Source organism: Nilaparvata lugens, chromosome X, assembly GCF_014356525.2.
Source record: "Nilaparvata lugens isolate BPH chromosome X, ASM1435652v1, whole genome shotgun sequence".
NCBI classification, from domain to species: Eukaryota; Metazoa; Arthropoda; class Insecta; order Hemiptera; family Delphacidae; genus Nilaparvata; species Nilaparvata lugens.
The window spans coordinates 19,310,005-19,336,130 of NC_052518.1; the positions used below are offsets into that span (position 1 = coordinate 19,310,005).

The 26,126-nt window shown below is 33.6% G+C and overlaps 1 protein-coding gene across 1 annotated transcript in view; it reads left to right on the top strand.

The window, feature by feature from the left end:
* The window catches only part of LOC111045053 (glucose dehydrogenase [FAD, quinone]-like), a 79,625-nt gene extending 54,397 nt beyond the window's left edge, over nucleotides 1–25,228 (top strand). The window contains exons 5-9 of the mRNA XM_022330356.2: nucleotides 10,331–10,458; nucleotides 13,639–13,959; nucleotides 15,063–15,241; nucleotides 16,333–16,598; nucleotides 24,494–25,228. Of these exons, the coding sequence (XP_022186048.2) occupies nucleotides 10,331–10,458; nucleotides 13,639–13,959; nucleotides 15,063–15,241; nucleotides 16,333–16,598; nucleotides 24,494–24,894 (1,295 nt within the window). The 3' untranslated portion in view covers nucleotides 24,895–25,228. The remainder of the gene's footprint in view (nucleotides 1–10,330; nucleotides 10,459–13,638; nucleotides 13,960–15,062; nucleotides 15,242–16,332; nucleotides 16,599–24,493) is intronic.
* The last annotated feature ends 898 nt before the right edge of the window (nucleotides 25,229–26,126 follow it).

Here is a 26,126-nt window from a genome sequence, read left to right on the forward strand (position 1 = left end):
TAGTCATCATCATTTTCTATTTCTTCGAAGCCCCCATAAGTATTTTTGTAGAATTCATCTTTAACATAATAATAAATTTGTAAGTAGAACACTAGAAAATCATGATTTACATATAATAATTATATTTGATTATAATGTAGTTGGAAATTATACTTGAAAATTGTGCTTAAAAATTGCACATGGAAATTATTCTTGAAAATAAAGTGAAATGGGAATTTTACTTCAAAATTATAATAGAAAAAACAATTGAAAATTGTAATAAGAAACATAACATTAAACATGATGAACAGGTCAAACACGACAAAATAACAAAACGAAAGACAAAAACTGATAAAATACAATTTTACAAATTTAACAGATATGTTTCTTAGCCTTAGTGCCTTTTTCACGATGATAGAAATAGCTGAAAGAAAAACAAAAAATTGAAATAAGAGGTTCTATTAGTCTATGAAAAGTTTTATGAAGAGATTGGGAGCAAACTAAGTAGTTAAGTTGGGAAAACAATTTCTGCAAAAATATGACTTTGGGTAGGTAAAGTTTTTGCAAGGGTTCACTTGAAGTAGGCTATAGATTGTTGAAAGTTTTTGAATCCTTTGAAATTTCCTTTTGAAGGTTCAAGATAATTATGTGAATTTATTCACAATTTAAAACACATACATAAAATTTAAAAAATGTCTCTTATTCCCCCACTCTCTCCTACAAAATTATGATTCCTGCTTTGGTAGTGAGGTGACAGTTGATCTATCACGATCATACAATGAATCATCAAAAAGGATGTAAATTACCAGACGCCCAGACATGATGTAAATTCAATCATTCGCCTTGTCTCACAAGTGACAACGGCATTCAAGTTCTGATGGATTGAACCATGAACTTAGCCCCAGAGCGATCAGAGCATTCTAAGGTATAAATCTTAATTATTTATACCTACACCTTGGATACCTATATTATTTACATACTCCTAGAGGTGCAATTCCTTAGATTCTAGACCTTATGATTCCTAGATTCCTTAGACCCTACGATTCTAGCCGCGCGTATCTAGTGAAACGGCTTGAGCCACTCGATAGTCTGCTAACGCCGCGTCGTAACAGACGTGACGGCTTCAAGCTTGAACTATTTTCTATCTGAGGTTTAAAATATTTTTAGTGGCCAACAATCTTCTCATAAAAACAATATTTTTGCTGAGAATGGTGTTCACATAATCTCTAGGCATTTGCGTGGGTGACGGATGATGCTTAGAGATGAGTGGACCTACACCTCAAGTGGGTTCCGAACCACCATTACTTCCAAGTCATATGCCGACATAACGTTTATACAACATAGAAAACAACTGTTTCTATCCCATTTTCAGATTGGATTGTGATTTCAAGATTCAAGTTGTCAAGTTGAGTGCAAAAGTCGCACATGGTCAACATCTACTTGATTCAAGAAGACTACTTGAAGATTTGAATCATCAAAACTTGAAGAATTGTCTACATTGATAACTTACAGTGGATTCGAGTTTCTGCCTTCGAAGATTACATTGGTGCAGTAAATTAAAGTTTCTGTTCTTGAATGCAGGGAAATATGACTAATATGAATGCCCAGTAAAGAAACTTTATCTCTATACCGTTAAAATGCTCTGATTGCTCTCTACATGTACAGGCCCCAAGAGACAAGAGTATACAGCACCAAGTTTTGGAAGGTTAGGTTAAAGAAACCAAGACTAAGGCACACTCATGGCAAAAATGAAAAGACAAATTATGGTAAGGAGTTATTTCACTAGTACAGAATAAGTAGAGGAATTTAGTACCTTAGTGTGAACTAGGCTTAGCTTGCACTAACTATTTGGTTGGTTCTAATCGAACAAGTTGGCAAAAATTTAAGTTCATTACTACTTGGAAAATTATTATAAACACAGGTATGTTCGTTGCAGGTATAAAGTATCAACAAAACAGAGCTAGAAATGCTGTAGCCCACCGGTAGCTTACCGCAACTTACTATGGATCGGTTAGAGCTTCACCAAAATTACTTTACTTTGTAAATTACCTGTGTATATGTATCACACGTCAAGTAAATTGATTATCTATTGATTCAGGCGGTCATTTCTTCAAAACCGAGAATAAAGACACTAGGAGTCAGTAGCGAGCATTGAGCAACAAAGCGCAACAACCAAACAAAAACTAACCTCAATCTTTGCGTTTACTCAACTTTTGTAATAATTTTGGGCGGTAAGCACCGCCCAAAAACATGTAGATAGCGAGGCCAGTTTTACACCAAATGAGATGTTATTTCATATTATCTAGGTGACGTGAATAATTAAATAATAATTACTATTTATAATAATATGATATTGAATAGCATAATATCATATATTAGCGAATTTTGAGTGTTGGCAGCTATGCGCATTGCGGCGGTAATTTTAAATATCTTCATAGGGAGTGTTGAAAGGGCGAGTATTTCAACTTTTCATTTTTTGTTTATTATATAAAATTATCAACACAATTCAAATAAAATTGACATGAATTGCTAATTGAAACACAAAACGTAACCTCTCTAAACCTTTCACATTTAAAACCTTCAAATTCAAATTATTTATTTGCAATTTCATTCGTTTACAATATTATTTAAACTTACAGCATGTAAATAATTTCTGCATTGTCACAATTCTACAAATTATATAAATCAATTATATAAATCACAAATTTATAAAATACAAAATAAGACACTAGAGAAGTTAAGTAACTATTATAAAGGTTACAAGTTTTTTATTTGAATGGAATCAAGCCTTGTGTCTAGATAGGTTGGAGTTGGATCCGAGGGAGGAAAACGGTAAAAAAATTAAAATCATCAGTCATTCATCTAAAAACTCGCGAACCGAGTAATAAGCTCTATTTTTGTCAAATACTCTTGGATATTCTTCTTGGATTGAAATTTGGAATTAAAAACTTTAGTTTCGCTTGGAAGTTTGTTGAAAAATTTTACTGCTCTATATAGTGCTCTTTTTTCAAATTTAGTTGTCCTATGCATTGGGTAGTATAATAAGTTATGTGCTCTTGTTTCTCTTGCTGTTTCATTCCTTTTGTTCAGTATATTGAGGTTTCTGAATGCTAACATGAGTATTGAGTAAACTGACCCTAGTGGAAGAGATCCATAGAAATCGATAGAAAAACTATTGATATCAATATATGCTCATGGATATCAATACGTGCTCATGGATATCGATAGAAATCCATGGATACCAATAGAAATCACATTCGATGAACTTATATTGATATCACTACAAGTTTAATGATATCAATAGAAGTTCATGGATACCAATAGAAATCACGGTAAATACAGTCAATGAACTTCTATTGATATCACTGTACGTTCAGTGTAGAAGGGGATTTCCAGCACTTTTTGTCTCTTGCAAAAATCGTCTACAACGCACCGTTAACAATATATAGACCTTTTGCGGTAATTTTAAATGCAGTTGAAAACTTAGTAGCTAATAATTTTGCAGATTTTCAATTTTCTCGAAACAAGGTATTTTTGATGACTTATTCGGGTGTATAAGTGAATTTCTAGTACATTTTGTCCTCTGCAAAAATCCTGTCAGACGTGTCGTTAACGTGCTACTGACGTTTAAATTTTCTTAATATTGTATTTTATTATCATTAAAAATTCTGAAAATAATCATGAACGTTTCTGTTCTTATTTTCAATCTTATCCTAGAATTTCAAATGATTCTATCCAAAATTGGAAAAGTTATACCACTTTTTAAAATTATATCACAGTTTATGGGGAAAATCGTGCAGTATCTGAACTATACACACTTGAACTTTGAATGATTTCAATTCAAATAATAACTACTTCTACTATTTATCGATTCCAACATTATTTCAGTGTCTAGCACAAATGTCCCCCCATAAAAATCATTAACCCGCACCTGAAATATCAAATTTTTTAATAAGACTGTCTATATCATTAATTTTGAAATTCCCACCATCCATAGGCCTACTATGGTATCGAATTAAAATATCAATATATTAATACTATGAGATGAACGTATCAAAGTTTCAACAATCGATATATAAAACAAACAAATTCCAAACTTTTTTCTGGGCCAAACTGGTTTTATTGCATTGAACAATGTAGAAATTAGGACAGTAGGCCTATTTCACTTTTACTTATTTAAAATATGTAATTTGAATAATGCATTCCCAAACAAGTTTAAAAATGTATAATCATAAATAATCGAATATTGATGATATATCGATATTTTCATAGTAGGTCTTTTGATCATGGGAAGGCGGTTGTTGGTCAATGGCGGGAAACCGGGAATGACTTCCGCAATGCAACACTTGGATTGTAACGGATTTTTTGGTGTCTGTTGTTTTGTGATTTTTGTGAAAGATCCAGTTTAAGGTAAGTCAAGTGATTTTGTTTTTATTGATGTACTGTATAATGAAAGAATACATTTATTATAGTCTTAGATACTCAGACTATATTTATTTAAATGATAAACTTATTCAAAGCCTAGACACATAACCTCAAAGCCTCATAAAATAGCCTAAATGTATTATTTATGGCATAGTTAATTATAATAGAAGTAAGCCTCTTAAATTTATCAGTGCTGGAAATGAACGTTTATTATTCTAGGCAGACACATTCCAGGGGAATGCTAGCACATAAATAAATTGAAATGTGTAACAAAAATGTCTAACTTTGTTGTAGTTCAGTCACTGAATCATTGTATATATTTGAAAAAAACACTTACTTTTCTTGGAGTATTGAGGAATGCATTTTACTCCTGAGGAGCAAAATATCAGCCTGATGAAGCTCTTCCTCAGGAGTGAAATGCATTCCTCAATACTCCAAGAAAAGTAAGTGTTTTTTTCAATTATTATAAGTACGGTAACACAGTGTCTGAACTACAACAAAGTTATTGTATAGAATATAGTGTTTCGTCATGGAAAGCAACATCAATTTCAAAAATATCTTTCTAGCCTGAATAATTCATGTCACCACATAGGTAGGCTACTAGCCTAATCTACACTCATCTTAATATAATGAACTTAATAGCAATATATGACTTTGGATAGATAGATTAGACTAATGGCTATAGTGAGGTCCACGTTATAATGACAGTATTTGATCAACTTTGGTGTTGCAATCCTTGTCTATTATTCGACAAGGCAGGTAGTACTATCCTTTTCTTGCTCAACAACGATGCCAAATCTGTTTTTAACAATGTAGAAAGATAACTAGTCAAGGCAGAGAATTGGCAATGCTGTTCTCCCATCTTAATTCACTGTCATTATAACGTGGATCTCACTATAGATAAATTTTAATGGAATAGTGAGCATTATTAACATATCTTTATTTTATACTTCGAATAATTTTGAATAGTTTATTTGAATTGAAGTACCTAGCCTAGTAGATATCATTTACTTGCTTCCAATTTAGAAAAACTATAGTTGTAGTCCTCTCATTTTAGCAATATATATTTTATATAATAAGAGAGAGTGAGACTGTGTGTTTTGCAACATGTGTGTTTTTTCAATTATCCAGTCAAGAAATATTGTTTGAAATATGTTTAATTATAAGTAAACTTTTGTTCCATTTCTGATAGGAGCTGTGGTGATAAAATTTTCCAACACAAAAGAAAAAGACATGGAAGCAATAATCAAAGACCGCCTGAAGTCTTCAAAAATTCGGTTTACCAGCAAAGAGACAAAATCTAAGTAAGTCTCAATTTTGATTATTTTAAAACAGAATATAAAGTCAAACAATTTTTTTCTATGGGTGATGCCCACATGAGCTCTAGGCTTGTGCTAATCATTAATAGTTAGTAATTATACAGCGTGAGTCATATGTATGGGAACCTTTCAATAAATTAGAGACTGTTGTAGATATAATACTGTAACTCTCAGGATATGTTACTGGTCAAATACTCTAACTTCTGACGTATAACTGAATTTCAACCCCTTCATAAGGGGTTGACTAGGTTCAGAATGTATAATATGGTGACTTAAGAGTTGTAACTCGAATATTTTTAATGTAAACGCCTATTGTGTGGTACATTATTTCAAACGGCTTTTCAAAACAAGAAAGATAACATCAATTAAAATGTAGGCTACTATGAAACTTGAATCCAAAACGGTGGCTGATTGAAGTTACAGTTTGTAAAGAAATGAGGGGTTGTAATTCGAATATTTTTAATGTAAACACCCATTGTGTTATACATCATTATAAAGGCCGTTTTAAAACTAGAAAGATGACATCAATAAAAATCTTCTATGATACTTTTATCCAAAATGGCGGCTAATTGAATTTCATCAATTATTTCTTTAAAAACTAAAACTTCAATCAGCCGCCATTTTGGATAAAAGTATCATAGACGATTTTTATTGATGTCATCTTTCTCGTTTTGAAGGCTTTCAAGATATGATGTATCACACAATGGGTATTTACATTCAAAATCTTTGAGTTACAACCCCCAAGTCACCCCCTTATGAGAGGTTGAAATTCAGTTGTATGTCAAAAGGTGGAGTATTCGACCATTAACTTATCCTGAAAGTTACAGTATTATATCTACAACAGTCTCCAACTTATTGAAGGGTTGAAGACTGTAATGTTTTGAAAATAAATTCAATTTTAATATAAATTATTGTTGTTCCTTCATTTTATTAAAGCAAAAATCTCCCTTTTGGCCATCCAGACATTTATGTTTTTTCCCAATGGGTGATGCAAAGCTATAGTGAGGTCCACGTTATAATGGCAGTGTAGGAAGATAGGAAAAAAGGGTTGCCAGATCTCAGCCTTGCCACCCAAACAGCTGATACTGGTATATCTGATGAATTTAACTGTTCATTATTGTTGAAAATAGTTAATCATATTTTATTTGTCAAGAAAATATATTTTTTAAAGATGTGATAATAAATTTTCATGATTGAGATTAAATATTTTGTCAATTAGTTGAATTTCTACGTTGTTGATAAACGATGTGGCAGCATCTCAATGCGTGAAAGAGATCGCGCCATCACAATGCGCCATCTGCTTTGTTGAACGATAGACAAGGATAACAACACCATTGCAAATCACACACTGCCATTATAACGTGGACCTCACTATTATACAAGCAAATGGCTGATACAAAGTCCAAAAGCTGAAAAAAGAAGCTAACATGAAAAATATTTGAAATTTGTAAGTTGTTGAATGATTACAAATCAAAATGAGCTTTCTTTTTGTAATTATAGTGTCCAGCTGTTAGATTGCATATATCACCTACTAGGAAAAATCCATTTGTCTGAATAGGACTTGATGGTTCAATTTAATTTTTATTCAGTTTTTTGTAAAATTATTGTAAAGTTAGGGTAGAGAATTTACTTCACATTATATTGTGGTTATTCAAAAGTTTTATAAAATTTATAGTTTTTTAATGTAAAAATAAATAATTGAAAAGGTTATTTTTTAGAATATTATAAAGGTAATCCTTCTCTATCTTTTCACAATAAAATATTGTAAAAATGTATTTTAAAAAACGTTATTTCCATGTGAATTTTTGGAAATTTTCATGCGAAAGAAATAACCAAATGTGGGACAAGAAATGAAGAAAAAAACGTTTTATTCATGTTCTTTTCTGAGAGTTTTTACATGTTCAGTAAAACGTGAAAATGTAAAAACAAAAAAAAACGTTATTTTCAAGTTTCAGTTTCACGTACTTTTCACGTGAAAAGTTGGAACATTTCCACCTTTTTTTTCACGTGAAATAATGGCGTTTTCTCGACTTATCCACTAGAATATGACGTTGTAATGTAAAACTGTGAGGACATGATTTTCACGTGAAAAAAAACACTCTTGTGTTATCTTGGACTTTCTTTTCACGAGAGGGAGAGTCATGCATATATGAATACATTTTTAGGTTATTAAATAAATTTGCTAGCAGATTAATTCAGGAAATAAAATCCTTATTTTCTAATTTTTCAAGATTTTATACTTTGAACTGTTATTTGTTCTAGAAATGTTCAAACACTGGATCCTGGAGGAAAATCTGAATGCTTCAAAAATTAAGATTGAATTGAGGTGCAGTAACATAAACCTGTATGTAGCTCAAAAAATTGCTACTTTTAACAGGAAGAGAATGAAGTAATCTGGAGCACCACAATAAGGACCTTTCTTCATAGATAAATTAATAACATGCGTATGAGTTATTTTAATAAACAACTTTTCACATTATTTATGTCTCAACTATTTACATTCCTTATATGTCAATAGACATCTATTCACTGAATCCAATTTACTTATATTGATTATAGGTAATTAAACAGGTATACTCCCTTGTCTGATGCTAGTCGCAGCTGGGTTAGAATATTATAATCCTTGCAAATTTTATCTTCATCCTAAGCTGCTCTCCTAGATTTAAAAGAGGATTTTTTCTATAAAGGGGACAGGCTGCTTATAGATGGCTATTGATCTGTATTGATATCAATACAGCTGATTATGTATTGATATCCATGGCTACCTATTGATGTGTATTGATATCATTAGGTATTTGGGCCAATACACATCAATACAAATCCATGGAAATGTATTGATATCAATACAGCTGGTTATGTATTGATATCCATGGATATGTATTGATTTGTATTGATATCAATAGGTATTTGGGCCAATACACATCAATACATATCCATGGAAGTGTATTGATATCAATACAGCTGGTTATGTATTGGTATCCATGGATATGTATTGATTTGTATTGATATCAATAGGTATTTGGGCCAATACACATCAATACATATCCATGGATACCTATTGATGTGTATTGGCCCAAATACCTATTGATATCAATACATTTTTTTTATTGATCTCTATTGATCACTTCCACTAGGGGAGGGAACGGTGAGAATTTTTTTATTCTTGAAGATGTCTCTATACATGGGTGTCTCAATCTCAAATTAAAAATTCGCCAAATAATATTTTTTGGGCTTTAAATATTTTATCTAATTGAGACGATGCACCCCAAAATACAATCCCGTACTTTACTAAACTCCCAAAGTAGCCTCTGTAGACGTCCAGTAAGACACCCAGACTGCATTTATCCTTCAAAACATTTATTGCATACAATGCAGAACTGAGCCTTTTCATAAGTTGCTCGGCAAGTGTTCCATGTTAAGGATTCGTCTATAATAACACCAAGGAATCTTGTACCAGAGTTGAATGAGATACTGGAATTCGTAGCATTCAGTTGAGAATTTCTCAATGGTCTTATATTCCGTGAGGATAGTAGGAAATTAACCTAATATGAAACAGAACCTTTTAGCTTATGTTAGCATAGGATTAGACTGAAACTCACAGTTCTGAGGCACTCCCTTCATAAAAATTACCGTACAATATGCTGCCCTTGACAGAAGTTTCTTGGGAATCTCATTGACTTATATGATTAATGTGCACATGATGAGATTACTTTTCTTGCTGAGGGTGATGCCCACATGAGCTCTAGGCTTGTGTATATGGGTAACGAGGTGAATGATAATGAGAGATGAATGGACTTACCGTTCCAGGTGAGTTCCGAACTACCGTAACGGAAAGCGATTTTACAACTCATGAATCACATTCAGAGAGGAGTTGGCTCAAGCGGTCACCCTTCCAACGGGAGTACCAGGCGTATGATTCTTAACTTATCTAAGCGATAGCTTATCAGTGCGACGACTAAATCAAATCTCGCTCATCAGGCACTGAAGGTTGGATATAGAATTAATGGCTAGTGAAGTTTGTATGTTGGAAAGTGGGAGTCCCTTATAAGAAATTTATATATAATGATAAATAGGAAATGGAAAATAATTTATAGGAAATAGGTAAGAGGTAAGAGCTATACCTATACCGAAATAGTTTTTGATTGTGTCAGTGGAAGTATGAGTTGTTGAAGAGGGTATAAAGTTGTAAGTTTTGCTATAGTACCAAGTTCTGCTATAGATTATTTTTATACACAAATATGTTTTTCATTTTTTGAGATTCAACCTATCCACCATTGGAAACATAATCTCAACATAGTTTTTATTTTCGTCTAGAACAGGTATAAAAATTTCGTTCTGATAATATTAGTAGTTAATCCGAGTTTATTTTTATTAGTTATATATTGATAATGTTTCGATATGAAGCAAGTGTTCCCTCAAATTTGAAGTGTTTGACTACTTTTTTGTACTGAATAAAATAATGGTCAAATATAATATAGTATTTTAAAAGTAATCCAGCAGTAGAACTATGAAGAAGTGGAAGCTCTACCCCATAGATGAGCCTATATATAGGTCACATTCTATTTTAACCAAATTTTCATTCACAACGCTTTGTTATTCAATTACAGGAAAAGGAGGTTATCAAACGGTGGAATGGTTCCCATACGTTGATCCCACGGCCCCCTGGTTGATAAAGGCTTGGCGAGAATTGGGATATGAAGAGCATGACCTTAACAATGGAGAAGATCAGCTTGGAGTAAGAATTTCCCATTCAACAGTTTTTTTCAAAGAATTATTATTGTTTGATATTGGAATAATATTGAAATTGAAAATTATTATAGTATAATATAATATTACAGTATCATAGTGTAACCGCCCCAGATGGGGGTATAGAAGGATATCTTAATATTTGATAAACACCTTTTGCTTTCTATCTAACTTTTAAGTGAATTAATCCACTCTCAATTTTCAACAGAACAAAAATCAACTATATAATCATGGGAAAATTTCAGATAAGCAATTAAATTTAGCGTTTCAGAGAGATTTTTCTAACTGATTCAGAATATCACATTTTCACGAATATTGCGTGGATTTTTTTAGAGTGGATTAATGGGGACTCGGTCAGTTTTGGTTTGAAACATTAGCTAGCACTATATGAGTACATGGAATACCATCGTTAAAACTATCAATCCATCACGATGAGTAAAATATTTCACTAAATTTAACACGGTGAATCTGTGCCTTGTAGGCCCGAGGCTATCTCTGGATTTTAATCTTATTCCGGCCGCGGCTTGATTGGGACTGGCTTTTCCACGCAAATTATGTTCCCCCTCCAACAACAAGACGACCGTTTGGAATAGAATAGAATGACTTGTTTGTTTTGACGAAGTTTGGACAATAATGTCCACTCAACCACGTCGTTAGCAAACAATACAATACAAAATAATATGTAGACATAAAAAAAAATGAAGCAAGAAATGACAATAGAATGTAATACATATGAGAGATCAATATTGAATAATAAAAGTCTTTAAAAAATACGTGTTTTTCAATAAACTCAATCACTTCACTGCTGAATGAAAAAGCATAAAATAAATTAAAACAGAATAATAGACAAGCTACTGAAGAAAATTAATACAGCAAGAATTGAAATCAAAGATAAGAAAGGAATCAAAGTTTACGTGGAGACAGAGCATAATTCCGTGGACTTTGCAATTATCATCATGATAAAAGGAAATGCGAGTTTAAAATATTTAAAATAGTACCTAGTGTATTTTCCATCGCTAACGGAAATACTGTTCCGTGATAATACATCAACCTGTGGCGAATCATATGATTGCCACCGCCACCTGTGATGTTTTCAACTACCTAGCATAGTTTGTTTATCACTTGTAACAGTTTTATTTTCATATTCATCAAAAATTCAATTTTGTCATTCAAACATTAAAATTAATTCATCATTCATCTAGTTCCATTCAATCAATTTGAACATAGGAATCATCAAATTAAATTCCTATATTGGTGACCCCGACGTGATTTTAACCCGACGTGATCAACAGCAAGCAATTTTTCCAGTACCTATTTCATGTGAGTAAAAGTTACCTAGTTACTCAAGTTATCCACCACGATGGAATTGAACAAATTTCTGTTCAACGTGAACAGTTCACAATATTACAGCATCAATTGGATAACTTTTGCTGAGAATTTAAAATTCTAGAAGGAATTTTAAACTCTTATCAACCTATAAAAACAATAGAGTCAAGTAGTGAACAACATAAAAAAGAAGACATTTTTTGAATACCGCCAAACATCTGGACTGAGAGAGAGAGAGAGCAATATTTCTTGATGAAGCATCCATGAATGACAGTACTTACTATGTAATTCAGGAATGTGGAAGAAGAGTAAACATTCAAGGATGAAACACTTGGTTCCAAACACTCAGTTGGAGAATGCTTATTATAACTGGTTGAAGGCGTATGGCAACCTCTTGCTTCCTTTTCAAAAAAATTACCTTTGAAAGAAAGTTACTGGCCAGTATACTATGGCAACCTCTTGCTTTCTTTTCAAAAAAATTATCTTTGAAAGAAAGTTGCTGGCCAGTATACTATCTCAAGCTACTTGCTGTTTATGAAGCGGTACAGCATTTTCGCCACCGCTTAGAAGGACATCTCTTCACTATCTGCACAGACCACAAGCCTCTAGTCTATGCTTCCCATCCAATCCACTCCACAAACTCAACCCATCAACCAATCAACTTCTACCAATTCAACTCAACCAATTATCATTCGACACTGAGTTCTCCAGCATACATCCTTCAAGACGACTCACCTCAGCATTCCCACCCTGTTCCAGAAAAAAAGTAAGATTCAAAATTTCGGATGGCCAGATCGTCTACCCGGGGGGGGGGGGGGAATGTGGCGAATCATATGATTGCCACCGCCACCTGTGATGTTTTCAACTAGCATAGTTTGTTTATCACTTGTAACAGTTTTATTTTCATATTCATCAAAAATTCAATTTTGTCATTCAAACATTAAAATTAATTCATCATTCATCTAGTTCCATTCAATCAATTTGAACATAGGAATCATCAAATTAAATTCCTATAAACCCTGCATAAAACTGGAAGCAAATAAATTTCTCACGATAAAAATTCAACTACATGATCACCAGACGAGTATCATTAGAAAATTCCTAATTCTACTCTTTTCAAAAAACCAATCAATAAATAAATCTCGAAAACCACAAACCCATGATTTATTTTTATCAATATTATCACCATAACAATAGTATTAAAAATGATATGTTTTTATTTCATGTAATTTATCAAATAAAATGTGTATTTGAAAATAAAAAGTATATTATTATACTATACTTTCTACTATAAATTACCCAATTATAATATTTATAAATATATATTTATTATTATAAATATTCTATTTTAATTTTTTTTACTCTTTTAAACTATTCTAAATTATTATTTCTATTATAAATCACCCAAACTAATTTATAGAACGGAATTTAATTTAGTTCTATAAATTTGTACAGATTAAAATCTGTACAAAAACCAAGCGATGATAAATTCCACATGATACCTAAGGAAATATTTTATAAATTCAATAATGATAGAAATGAGAAATCTTGGTTTTAGCCCACCAACTCCTTGTTTTGGAAACTTCCAATACTTGTGGAAAATACTGTATAATATCCTGTTATCAGGATACTGTTACCAATAGTGAAATATATTAATGTATGCTAGAAATTACCTTATCAATATAATATTCTAAGCGAAAATTCATCAGCTCCAATACTAAGATTATTTGATTCAGGCGTTTGTAATAATATTTTCGAAAGTGGGTATTGTGAATGTGATGAATGAATAATTTCTTTATGAATTCAATTGAAGAACGTTAATGGAACTCGTTTTATTTTGCAGGTAATGCATCTTCAAAGCACCTCAAGGCATGGAGAAAGACTAAGCACAAACGGTGCTTTCATACGACCGATCAGGAAGAAGAGAAAGAACCTCACAGTTATGACTGAAGCACATGTCACAAGAGTTATCATAGACCCTATCAAGAAAAAGGCTACAGGAGTGGAATATGTGAAAGATGGCATCACAACTGTCATAAATGCCAGGAAAGAAGTTATTCTGTGTGCCGGGGCACTCAATTCCCCCAAGATCCTTATGCTGTCAGGGGTAGGTCCCCGGGACCACCTACGTTACCACCATATACCCGTCATAAAGGATTTAGCGGTAAGTTCAAATGTATAGGCTATAATGTATTCATTGAATGTTAATTTATTATGCAAGTTGATACTTGCAAATTTATTCTGCTCATATATTTATACATTTCTTTATCAATTCACAATTTATACGTAATTGGATGCAAAATCTTCTAGGTGTAAATTATATTAATTCTATTTTGGAAACATTTCCGAGATTTACTAAAATAAATGTTCAGTAACATACTGGGTGTCACTAAAAAAACGGCCGCAGTTAACTTCTGTGTAGGTACACACTGTAAGCTTCAAGATGAGAGCCCCAATATTGTTTTTTTTTTTTTTTAAATATTGACAAATTTTGAAACTTAAAAAATACCGTAGTTTTGATAAATAGTGATAATTATTTATTAATTCAATGGGTATTCTCTAAAAAATTATAAGGGAGAATGCGGGTCATATTTGTTATCATATAATCTTCAATCGACCATTTCATGTTTACTATAAAATTCATCATTATCTCTCATGAATAAGGATTGTTTGGTCTAAATTCCTAGATTCCAAGAGGAATGATCAAGTCAAACCCATAAAAATTAAAGATTAGGCCTATAATGTTTATGAACAAAATCAATTCATTTCTCACTATCAAACGATCTATTGTTTTAATTAAAAATTTCACCATTTTTCATCATTCCAATTGGATAAATATTGTTGTAAGTAGGATGTGACGAGAAGTATTAACACAGTGCACAGTTCTGAACACTTTTAGAAGCATTCCTAGATGTCTTGTAGAAGCATTGCTAGATGTATTCTAGAGGCATTCCTATCCAAAAATAATAAGAATATTGTTAGCGATTTGGTTTTTAATTTTAACTTCAAACTCGATTGTTAATCAGATTAACAGACGTTTTTCCAACTATCTGATTTTCATATTCGAATAAAGTATTTTTGTTTAATCTATAAGTTTCTATATTTTGTCTTCTCATTCATTTGTTTCCCTCTCATATCAAGTCAATTTGTGCTGCAGATCTGTGCTGGAGTTACTTGAAAAATTAATGTGCATAATCATGTCATAATGTAATCCTTTAATTCAACACCTTGTTTGAACTAGATTATTGATTTTTATATTGATTGAAGGTTGGGAGGAACCTTCAAGACCATGTAACAACTGATGGTGTTGTTATAGCAGTTAATAAGACAGCCACCACGAAACCCTACAAAAAAATGGTTCAAGATGTATTCCTCTATAAAGAGAAAAGAAAAGGTCCACTTGCTTCAACAGGGCCTTTGCAGTGTGGAGTCTTTGCGCAAACTTGGTAAAAATTTGTGAATTTTGTGTACACATTTACTGAATTTTATTATCATTAAACTAATACTCAGTATATCATTGCAATCTATTTTTATTGATTGTCTCGGTCAACCAATATCTACACGTCTGAAATATTAACGATTTTCTTATTAGAACACACTACTAGACTTATACTAGAAGAAATACAATAATATGAAGCTTATTATTTATTTATAGTTATAGTTATTATTTTATCTGTTGCTAGACCAATTTAAAATAGAATTGGTTGTATATTACATTAGATAAGAAATTAATAAATAATCCTGGGACATGCTTCCACAAGTTATAAGTTACTTAATAATATTAATAATATATTATATTCATAAAACATTTTTTAATTCATCATTATTTATTTCCCTACTCTTTAATTTAGTAACCACTCGTTGCTGGCTTTTTAATTATCCAGACACAAGTAATTGAATTTATCATATCATATAATTATCACATTTCATCAACACCATCACATTCAACATTCATCCATCATTTCATCACATTTCAACATTTAGTCTTAATCATATTTGAAATCTTTTCTTTTGTCTTATCCTATCACATATAGGTACCGTGGGCTATTTCTGTATAGAGTTAAATAACAAAATTTGGTACAATCAAAGACAAAGACAATTAAACTCTTCAATCAAAGACAGATAGGTACCCAGGTATAAAGAGAAAGTAAATAGGTCAGATTATTCTAGCCATTTGTTTAAGAAACTTAGCGCCAGTTACACATAAGCCGGTTAAATTTTAATCGTGATAAATTTTACAAGAACCAATCAGAGAAGGCTTTTTCAAAAAGAAAGCTTCTTTGACTGGTTCGAGTGAAATTATTCAGGATTAAAATTTGACCGGCTTTTGTGCAAACGGGTCTTAGCCTTACAACGTTTCAATTCTATTTAAATATGTGAATACAACTGGTGTAAAACAAAATATTTATTAGTGATTGAAGCACTTCGCACTAGTCATTTTATCTAAATATAATTCATTTCTTGAACTAAAGGCTATTATAATAACATTACAGTACCAACTATAAGTCTTATAATGTGACTTTCTTTCTCTATACAGGTTGGAAAAATCATTTGAATTACCTGATATTCAATATGCTTTCGACGCCTCTTCAGTTCACGACTTTCTGTATGATCCAGAGAACTTCACATCGCAGAGCAATCAGCTGCTGGCTTATTACGATGCCTTCAATATAAGACCGATTGTGTTGAAGCCAAAAAGCAGAGGCTACCTACTGCTAAATAACACCGACCCGCTATGGGGTCAACCGCTCATCTATCCTCGATATTTCTCTAATATCTACGACCTTAAAGTACTTGTAGCTGGTAAGTAATCACATTTTTTACTCTAGTTCAGCTCTACTTGAATTAATACTCTAATTGTGTTACACGAATAGCATTGTAATCTTTATTATACTTACGTACCTAGGTATTCGTTTTTAATTGATTTATTGTAAAAATATTATATTATTACATACTATTTTTTATCCATGAAATATGCACTAAGATCTAAGAAACCATATTCCTTCATTGATAAATCAATTTATTTATTTATTCATTCATCATGATCTATCAACTATGCACTGAGAACTAGGAAACAGGATTCATTAATTTATTAGCAAATTGGCACTGAATAACAACAGTTTCAATTTCATTTATTTTTTTCATAGAATTTGCACTAAAAGAAAAAGACAGGGCCAAAACTTTCTGTTCTCCTGGTTCATAAAAATCTAAACGGGTGTTAGGTGACCATTCTCAATTTCTAAACTGATATAACTTAAATATAAGAAGCTCAAGATTGCCAATAATTATCAGAATTGAAGTATGATGAAAAATTTCAGAGAGCACCAAGTACCAAGCAGATAACATACAAAATTTGAAAATATTGAACAGCACTTGTTTTTATGAAATTAAAATTAAATCAAAATGCTATATTAGATTATCATTGATCAAAAGTTCATAGTATGTGGGATAAAATGTTTATAGAGCATTGACGTAGTAAAATTATGATCAAATGATGTGAATGTTTATGAATATCAGTACATCCAGTTGTTGAGAATATTTTTTCATTCATTAATTTCTTCTTCTTTTCCTTCTTCTTATTCTGGCATTACAGCTCGATGTGAGCTCTAGCCTCTCGCTGGGTAGCCGTCTAGTTGTCACCCCGACTACTTGACACCTGGTCATTTTGGCCATAGGCGACTACTTGTACCCGCGTAAAAATATGCCATTGCCGTCTAGTTGTCACCCCGACTACTTGACACCTACTTGACCAAAGGTGCCAACTAGTCATGACCGTAAACGACAACATGACACCTCGCACTCTTGCGTCAGGGTGTCCCCTCGACTAGTTGACACCTTCTTAGAAAGGAGACAAGTAGACGGGGATGGCTCACGTCTACATGACACCTTGCACGCTGGCGTCAAGTTGTCACCCCGACTACTTGTCACCTACAGAGCACCAGTTGTTGGCACGACTTACACCCCCGCGGCGTAGGTAGAAGGGATCAAGCAATTTTTATTGCTGGTTATGATGTAGAATTGAATTTCAAACACTTTTGGTTCAGTAACATTTTCCCGTCAAACGCACGGTTCGGGAGATATTCGCCCTCTTTGCTATTTTTATGACAAATTTTATCGAGTTGGTTGAAAACAGAAAAAAATGAATAATAAGCCCTTTTGATGACTGAACCAGATGTAGAACACAATATTCTAAATACATTTTGTTCAGTTATATTTTCCCGTCAAACGCACCGTTTACAAGTAAATTGGGCATAATGCTAGGACAGTCAAATTTTCATTCATCAATGATATGGCAGATGAAGCTATCAGTCTGGTTATCAACTGAGGTATTACATGAAGTCTGGTAATTAATATGAGGATGAATAAATATTTATACACACTTGCGCTCAGATTGCAATCAGTATAAGTTTATAAATAAGTTTATTAATAATATAAAGTTAATAAATAAGTTTATAATGTATATGATAATATAAGTTTAAAGATGTTTCATATAAAAATGAGACCGGTTTAAATTTTATTGATTACTCAAGATTACAAATAGCTTGTAACTAATGCTAGACAAATATTTTGAAGCTCTTTCAACATCCAGTCTGTTTCTATACTTATTCTTTATTGCACCATTGTTGAAAAGGCTCACTCACAAAGACATGATGTTGGAAATACAAAATTAGGAATCTTAATCCCTTTTCATATAGAACTTGATAGTTTGGCTTCATTTTCTAACTTTCAAACGAAGAGCCAGCCGGAATGGTGATTTCTTGTGGAGTGGAGTCCAGGGGATAGGTTGTCGTGACCATAGACGACTACTTGTACCCTCGTAAAAATATGCCACTGCCGTCAAGTTGTCCCCCCGACTAGTTGTCACCTCCTCAGGAAGGATACAACTAGACGGGTATGGCTCACGTCTACTTGTCCCCTAAAAACCAGTTTTAAAAGGGTACAAGTAGTCGGGGTGGCACCTAGTCGCGTACCCCTCTCGCTCAAGAGCCCTCCACACATGACGGTCACATGCCTTTGACTCCATGCCATATCTCCCATCCTCCGCAGATCATCCTCAACTTCCTCTCTTCGTCGGTTGCGTGGCCATCCCTGCCGCTGCCGTTTTCTGGTCTTATAAGTCGCCTTTGACATCTGATGATCGGTCATTATCCCAAAATAATAACCAGCCCAGAGTAGAATTTGTGACTTGATGTTTCATATAAAATCATCACCTTTTGAAATTTAATTTTTTTTTCATCATTTGGCCGTCTTCTCTATACTTTCATATATACGTCCCTTTAATCTCCCTTTCGAAAACTCTAAATTTAGAGTCATTAAGTGCAGTCAAATTCCATGTTTCTAAGCCCTATTTGATATCGGGCTAATCAGTGTCTTGAGCTTGGTTGCTCTAGATAGTGACCGAAAGGTAATAAATTTAAAATTGGCAAAGTAGGCAAGATTTTCAACTGTCACTCTTTATTTTCTTCCATCAGTCACTTTATTGGCACTATTCACATCAACACCTAGGTATGAGAAATCTTGTATGCTTCCCAACTTTGAAATCATTCATCACTCGAGCATCATTTCTGATCATAATATTGTTACGGGGTTTCACTCTACAAAACCTAGTTTTTGTGGGTCCTACAACTATAGAAAGAGTTGACAATACTTTAGTTAACCTCAAGTACTTTATTATACTAAATCGAACTAGTACTTCGAAATAGTACTTTATTGTATACTAAATCGAATAGATAAAACAAATGACTCACTAAAACAAAAGATAATCAACTCTACTATAGGCAATATTCCAATCAACTATCAAGTATTTAGATGGCTGTAATAAATAGAGACCATTGAAGAGCTAGAATAATGGCTTTTATTGACTAAAATAAACTGAGATAAAATAACAAACTTTCTGATGATTTAGAATAATTCAAACAACTGATTCATGACATATGATTATCATATCATTCTTCCCTCCCAGTAGTGGAACCTACCGGGGCCAATCTACGAATGTTGACAGAAACTTCTCTTCCATCAGAAAGTCTTACTTGAGCAACATGAGGGTTCAAATGAATAATTTCTACCTTTTCAACTTCAGGATCATGCTTACTGCGTCTTACAAAGGTCTTCATCCATGCCTCCTTGGCGTTGATCAGCCAGGATGGCAAGTTTGTCATAGACGTGGAATTACGAGGATGAATGAACATTCGCTCGTGAGGTGTGCAATTGATGGTCGTGCAGAGAAGCGAGCGAATGCTGCTTAGTGACTCTAAGAGTACCTTTTCCCAGTGAGAAGTATCCATGTTCCTGGACCGTAGGGCTAAACGGATTGTCTTCCAAATTATTCCATTTTAACGTTCCACCTGTCCATTACCTTGAGGGTTGTAAGGTGTTGTGGAACTGGTAGCTACACCCTTGGACATTAAGTAATCTTTGAAATGATATTTTATCAAGTCTTGTTTTGATGTGATACATCCCATTATCATACATGCTCGAGAAAGAGCGTCAGCAGTTATGTTCTCTTTACCAGGTCGGTAAATGATCTCATAGGTGTATTGAGATAGCTCAAGGCGTCACCTCATGATTTTTTCGTTCTTCACCTTGCCTCTTGCCGCGCTACTGAACATGAATGAAACAGATTTTTGATCAGTAATAAGTTGAAAGAAACGACCAGATAAGTAATGACGCCATTTCCTAATAGATTCTACAATGGCATATGCCTCTTTTTCAACTGATGAGTGTCGTTTTTCACTTTCGTTTAGCATTCGTGAAAAGTATGCAACAGGACGTTCATTGTAAGATAGTGTTGCTGCTATGCAGAAATCTGAGGCATCAGTCTCTACAGTGAGAATGCCTCCTTCATCAAAAACATGTATTACAGCTGCAGCTACCTCTTTTTTAAGATCTTCAAAAGCTGCAAGGGCCTTTCCTTGAAGAGGGAAGAGCGTACAGTGTGCCAAGGCATGAATTTTACTTGAAAAATTTTGTATCCATCGAGAGTAATGTGCGAAGAGGCCCACAGTTCTCTGAAGAGTTTTGAGATTAGGAGGTGGGGGCATATTAAGTAGAGGCTCAAGGCGTTCGGGATCTGGACGTAATGATTTGTTTCCAACTAAAAATCCTAGGAAACGTATCTCCTTTTGACAGAATTTACTCTTCTCCTTGTTTATAGTAAGTGAGTTATTTGAAGCTGCTGCAAGAAACCGTTCAAGATTAGTGTCATGCTCTTCTTTTGAATTTCCACAAATTATGACGTCATCTAAATAAGCATAGGTATCAAATAATTTCTCTTTTTGTATGAGTGAATCAATTACTCTTTGAAAAGCTGAAACACCATTAGTGACACCAAAAGGAATACAACAGAACTGATAAAGTTCCCCACATGCTTCAAATCCTGTGTATTGCCTTTCTTCAAGTAAGATTGGTACTTGGTGATATGCGGATTTCAGATCTACAGTACTATACCAGGAATACTGAGCTACTTTGCGAACTAAATCTTCCATATTTGGAATGGGATAGGCGTCCAATTCAGTGAATTTGTTTATAGTTCTAGAATAATCTATAACCATCCTTTTTTTTCGGTTATCGGGTTTAACAACAAATGCTTGGGCACGCCAAGGTGTGTGGCTTTCTTCTATGATGCCATCTTCCAGTAATTGTTGAATTTCATTGGAAATAAAATCTTCATCATCTTTTGATAATTTGCGAGATTTGGTTGTAATTGGTTGACAATTGGGTTTTAGATGTTGAAAAAGGGAGCAAGGAGGAATTTTTGCTTGAGTTATTCCGCAAATAGTAAGAGGTGGCTTATTACCTCCAAATGGTATTTCTATACTGGAGAAATTGTTCATAAATTCGTGCCCAAGAATAATATTCTCACAGAGGTCTTGCATAAGCATTAAGGCTGTGTTTGTATAACTTTCTCCCTGAACTGTTAAATCCACATTAACTTTGCCTCGGATTTGTGGTGTGAAGCGTTTTGAGCCTAAAGTTACTTTTCCTATCTCTGGTATAACTTCTAAATTCAGTTTTTTTGCATAGGTATCGTCAATAAAGTTGCCAGTTGCTCCAGTATCGATCAGTGCTTGACTTTCAGTTCCGTTTATGGTAATAGGAATAATAACCTTTGAAAGACATTTTTCGGCTTGCACTGAAGGTGTTAGTAATATCGAATTACTAAACTCTCTTTTTTTCTCTAATACGGAAGATTTTGAGTTACATACCCGAGCAAAGTGTCCCTTCTTACCACACTTCTTGCAGAATTCGTTTTTAGCTGGGCAAAATAGTCGAGAATGTTTTTTGTTGCCACAAAAAAAGCATGCTTGTCCACTAATACTAACAGCTGATAATGAGGAGTCTGAAGTGTTTTTTTGATTAGGAATTAGATTTGATGCATTTTCTGTATCTTTGCAAGCATTAAGCTCAAATGGAGTATTAGATTTATTGTAGTATTGTGATTGATCTTTTGCAGACTCAAAAGCTCTTGCACTATTAAGAATTTCATGCAAATACATATCTGGGCTTTCTAAAATTCGTTGGCGGATTTCGGATGAATATAAACCTGCAATCAATGCTTCTTTTATGTGCTCTTCTCGATTCTCTGTAGCAGAGATCGCTGTAAAATTACATTCTAGGCTGAGTTCTTTCAGTTTTAGGAAAAAATTATCGATGGACTCACCTTGTTTTTGTTTTCTTATAGAGAGAAGGTACCTTGTAAAGATTTCGCTTTTCTTCTTGATAAATATGCCTTCAAGGATGGAGATACTTTCCTCGAATGTAGTACAATCTATTATCAATTTGTAATTTTCAGCTGACAGCAAGGTAACTAAGATATCCAATTTCGTACCTTCAGTGTAATAGTTTCCTTTCAAGTAGGCATCCAGCATTCTTTTCCAGTGTCTCCATTCCATTGGTGCACTAGGAGAATCTGGATCCACACTTAGACATTTTGGTTTGAGAATTTTCCCAATTGATTCCGAGTTGAAAGATGTATCAACGGGTTCATTTCGAGATAATTCGGTAGGCTTATCCTGATTCCGTGATGGAGATTCAACATTATTTCGATCCCGGGTTTTTCTCTTTGGCATTTTGATTACCGGTACTTATTTTAGTCAATAAAATTGTAATAAATAGAGACCATTGAAGAGCTAGAATAATGGCTTTTATTGACTAAAATAAACTGAGAAAAAATAACAAACTTTCTGATGATTTAGAATAATTCAAACAACTGATTCATGACATATGATTATCATATCAATGGCCAATATGAAGATTAATCACCTATAAACACAGTTATGTATTCATAGTTCATCAACACAGTATGCAACACAATCACTGTCTGTATCTTATACCAGGACTCTGTATCACAGTTTGCGTATCACATATCTTTATCACCGTTCCGTATCACGTGCTCGCATTATCCGTATCCGTATCACCGTCCTGTATCTCGTATCTTGATAAAACTGTCACGACAATGATAATTTATTGTTAATAATAATTATTATTATTATCATCACTTACTACACTAGATAACTATTACAATTATCACTTTACTGTCACTATATAATTATCGCATTTATCACTATACAATTATCACTAGGAACTGCCAGGCTTTGAGTACGGCTGACACTGTTTCTTATCACTGCAAGTCTTACCACTCACTTGTTTATCACTGACTGACTGACTAGGCGAGCGATCCCTCTATAATATACCCTAACGTTTTTATTCGAGAGCAATGCAGAAGGGTGGAGGCTTCTCCCCTATTATCCACACAATAAAAAAACTAGAAGTAGCCAGTACTTTCTAGAAGACCCTAGAGATGTAAACAAAAAAAGGTGACTCAGTCCCATAGACAATAGGGACCTGTCAATCATCAGCCACCCTGCTGCCGCATTCTGGCTCTGTAGGACGCGCTCACATCACTCTGTCTCTTCCTATTTGTTTCCGTCTCTGTTCCTCCTTCATACCACTCACGAACATGTGTGAATTCCGTAACAATAGGCTTTGTTTTTTCTGCATTCACATCCAGGCCCATCATCTACCATGCTGTTAAGTACATGCCTTTATGGTAATGGGTACATCATCAGCATATGCACAGATTTGTCTTGATTTGTGAACAAACCTGTGTTGTTAACACTCTCTATTACCTGCTGAATAGCAATATTAAACAGATTTTAATATTGACTGCCTCCTCTTGACTGCCTGAACTACTACCCCCACAAGTACTCTAGCTTCAGCAACATTCATAATTTCTTTTTGACTCTTAAATACAATACGGGAAAATTCAACAGGCATTTTCCAAAAACTGCTACAATCCCTTTTCTATAAGAAACAACTCCCAATTAAAATAATCATGAAAAATGTTAACCTTGGAATAACCTCAAATTGCAATCAAAAATTTCTCAAATTAATATTATAACACTTGATACTGTATCAAGCACAAAACCGAAAAATACAACATAATTTCTGTTATTAATCTATTTTAAAATCTCTGTTATATGTAATAAAGAGTAAAAAAATCTGTAAGAGTTTAGTATTATATGTATTAGATTAACTTCTGGAGCTATTAGAATTTCACTGTAATGAAATAACATTCCAATACTGTAGATGAATTCAGACAACTACTCAACATTTTTATGTGTGTAACCAATAACTTGAGTTTAAGTTTCCTGTCAATTAGTTGAACGTGAAATAATTTTGGAATTTCTGGTTTGCAGGCATTCAACTAGCGCTGTTTATCCTACATACTAGCGCCATGGAGCATATCGGTGCCAGGATAGTGGACTGGCCCGTGCCAGCTTGCAAGCACCTAGAATTCGGCACAGACGCCTACTGGGCATGTGTAGTGATGGAATACACAGCCACCATCTACCACCCTGTGGGCACCTGCAAGATGGGACCTTACGATGATCCCGAGTCAGTGGTTGATGACAGACTCAGGGTTCACGGTGTTTCTAGGCTAAGAGTTGTAGACGCTTCTATAATGCCAACTATAGTTCGTGGTAACACCAATGCCCCGTGTATTATGATTGGGGAAAAGGCGTCTGATATGATAAAGGAGGACTGGCATATCAAGACCCATGGACCGCATAAGCATCATTATGATTATGATTCATAGTGAACGTAGTGAAACAAGGTCAACTACAATTGCAATTTCGGACACATCAAATCATTTACCATTCTCATAGCAATTATGATGGGACATGTGGTTGTGAACTACAAGAATAAGGAGGAAAATTGATTCATTTGTTTGTAGTGTGATTTATATAGTTCATGAAATCCTCCTCTATAGCCTACTGTATATCAAAATTCATTACATGCAGAATCATATCACTATGTTATAAAGAATAACATTACTTTGATCTTGATCAGGCTTTTACAGTCTTTCAAAATAAGACTTGGGAGAGAATAGCATGTAAATAAGGTCTAATAGCATAAGGTGAATAGCATGTTGTGAAGATAAAAGTAATGAAATCATATTAGCCAAGCCAACTGAATGATTCCATTACATAATTATGGTGAAAAAAGTGGGAACGTCTTTGGGAATTCATGAACTGTATTGAATCTATCAATGAATCAATGAATCCATTAAATCTATTCATGTGTGACTTGATCAGAAAATTCTAATGATGTTTTTTTAATCTCGGCAAGTTTAATGAATTAACCACATCATTTGTGCATATTTCAATTGAAATGCAGTGTCCTACGACAGACGACTCCCAGGTGCCGATACATTGAAGCGACTTGCTACATTGACAAACATTAGTTGCAACAAGTTTCAAGTAAATTACAAGTACATTTGATGGAGAGTAGATGAAATTTGATGCAAGAGTAATTATTAGTCTAAAGATTTTTTTTTATGATGCAATCTTTGATTGTTGCCCTTCAATGCGCTAAGTTCATAGTGATTTTTCACAAGTAGTTTCGAAAAAAAATGTTCTACATATCTACACGATGTCTCCAAGCAATTGACTTTAATTTCTCCAACTAGAATGTGATTATGTAGGTAGTGAAGAACAACATTTTTTGCAAGAGTTACCGTAGTCTTTGGATTCGTAGTATTATAAAGAGAGATCGAACAAACCCTTTCTTAAAATAGCAGTCCTTGTATTAGTTACTTTGCTACCGCAAGCATTACCGCCACAAAGCATTTCGTTTATTCTGAAGCTTTTAATAATACTGAAATGATGAATTATGAAAGGTAGTATTGTCAAGAACACTATAGCTTGGAAATGAATAAGTAAAATACTTATATAATTAATCGAATTGGTTTAATAGGTCACTTTCCTGCCGGCGTTTATGATTGTAATTTTGGTAGAGTCTGATTATTGACACTGAAGTTCCATCATA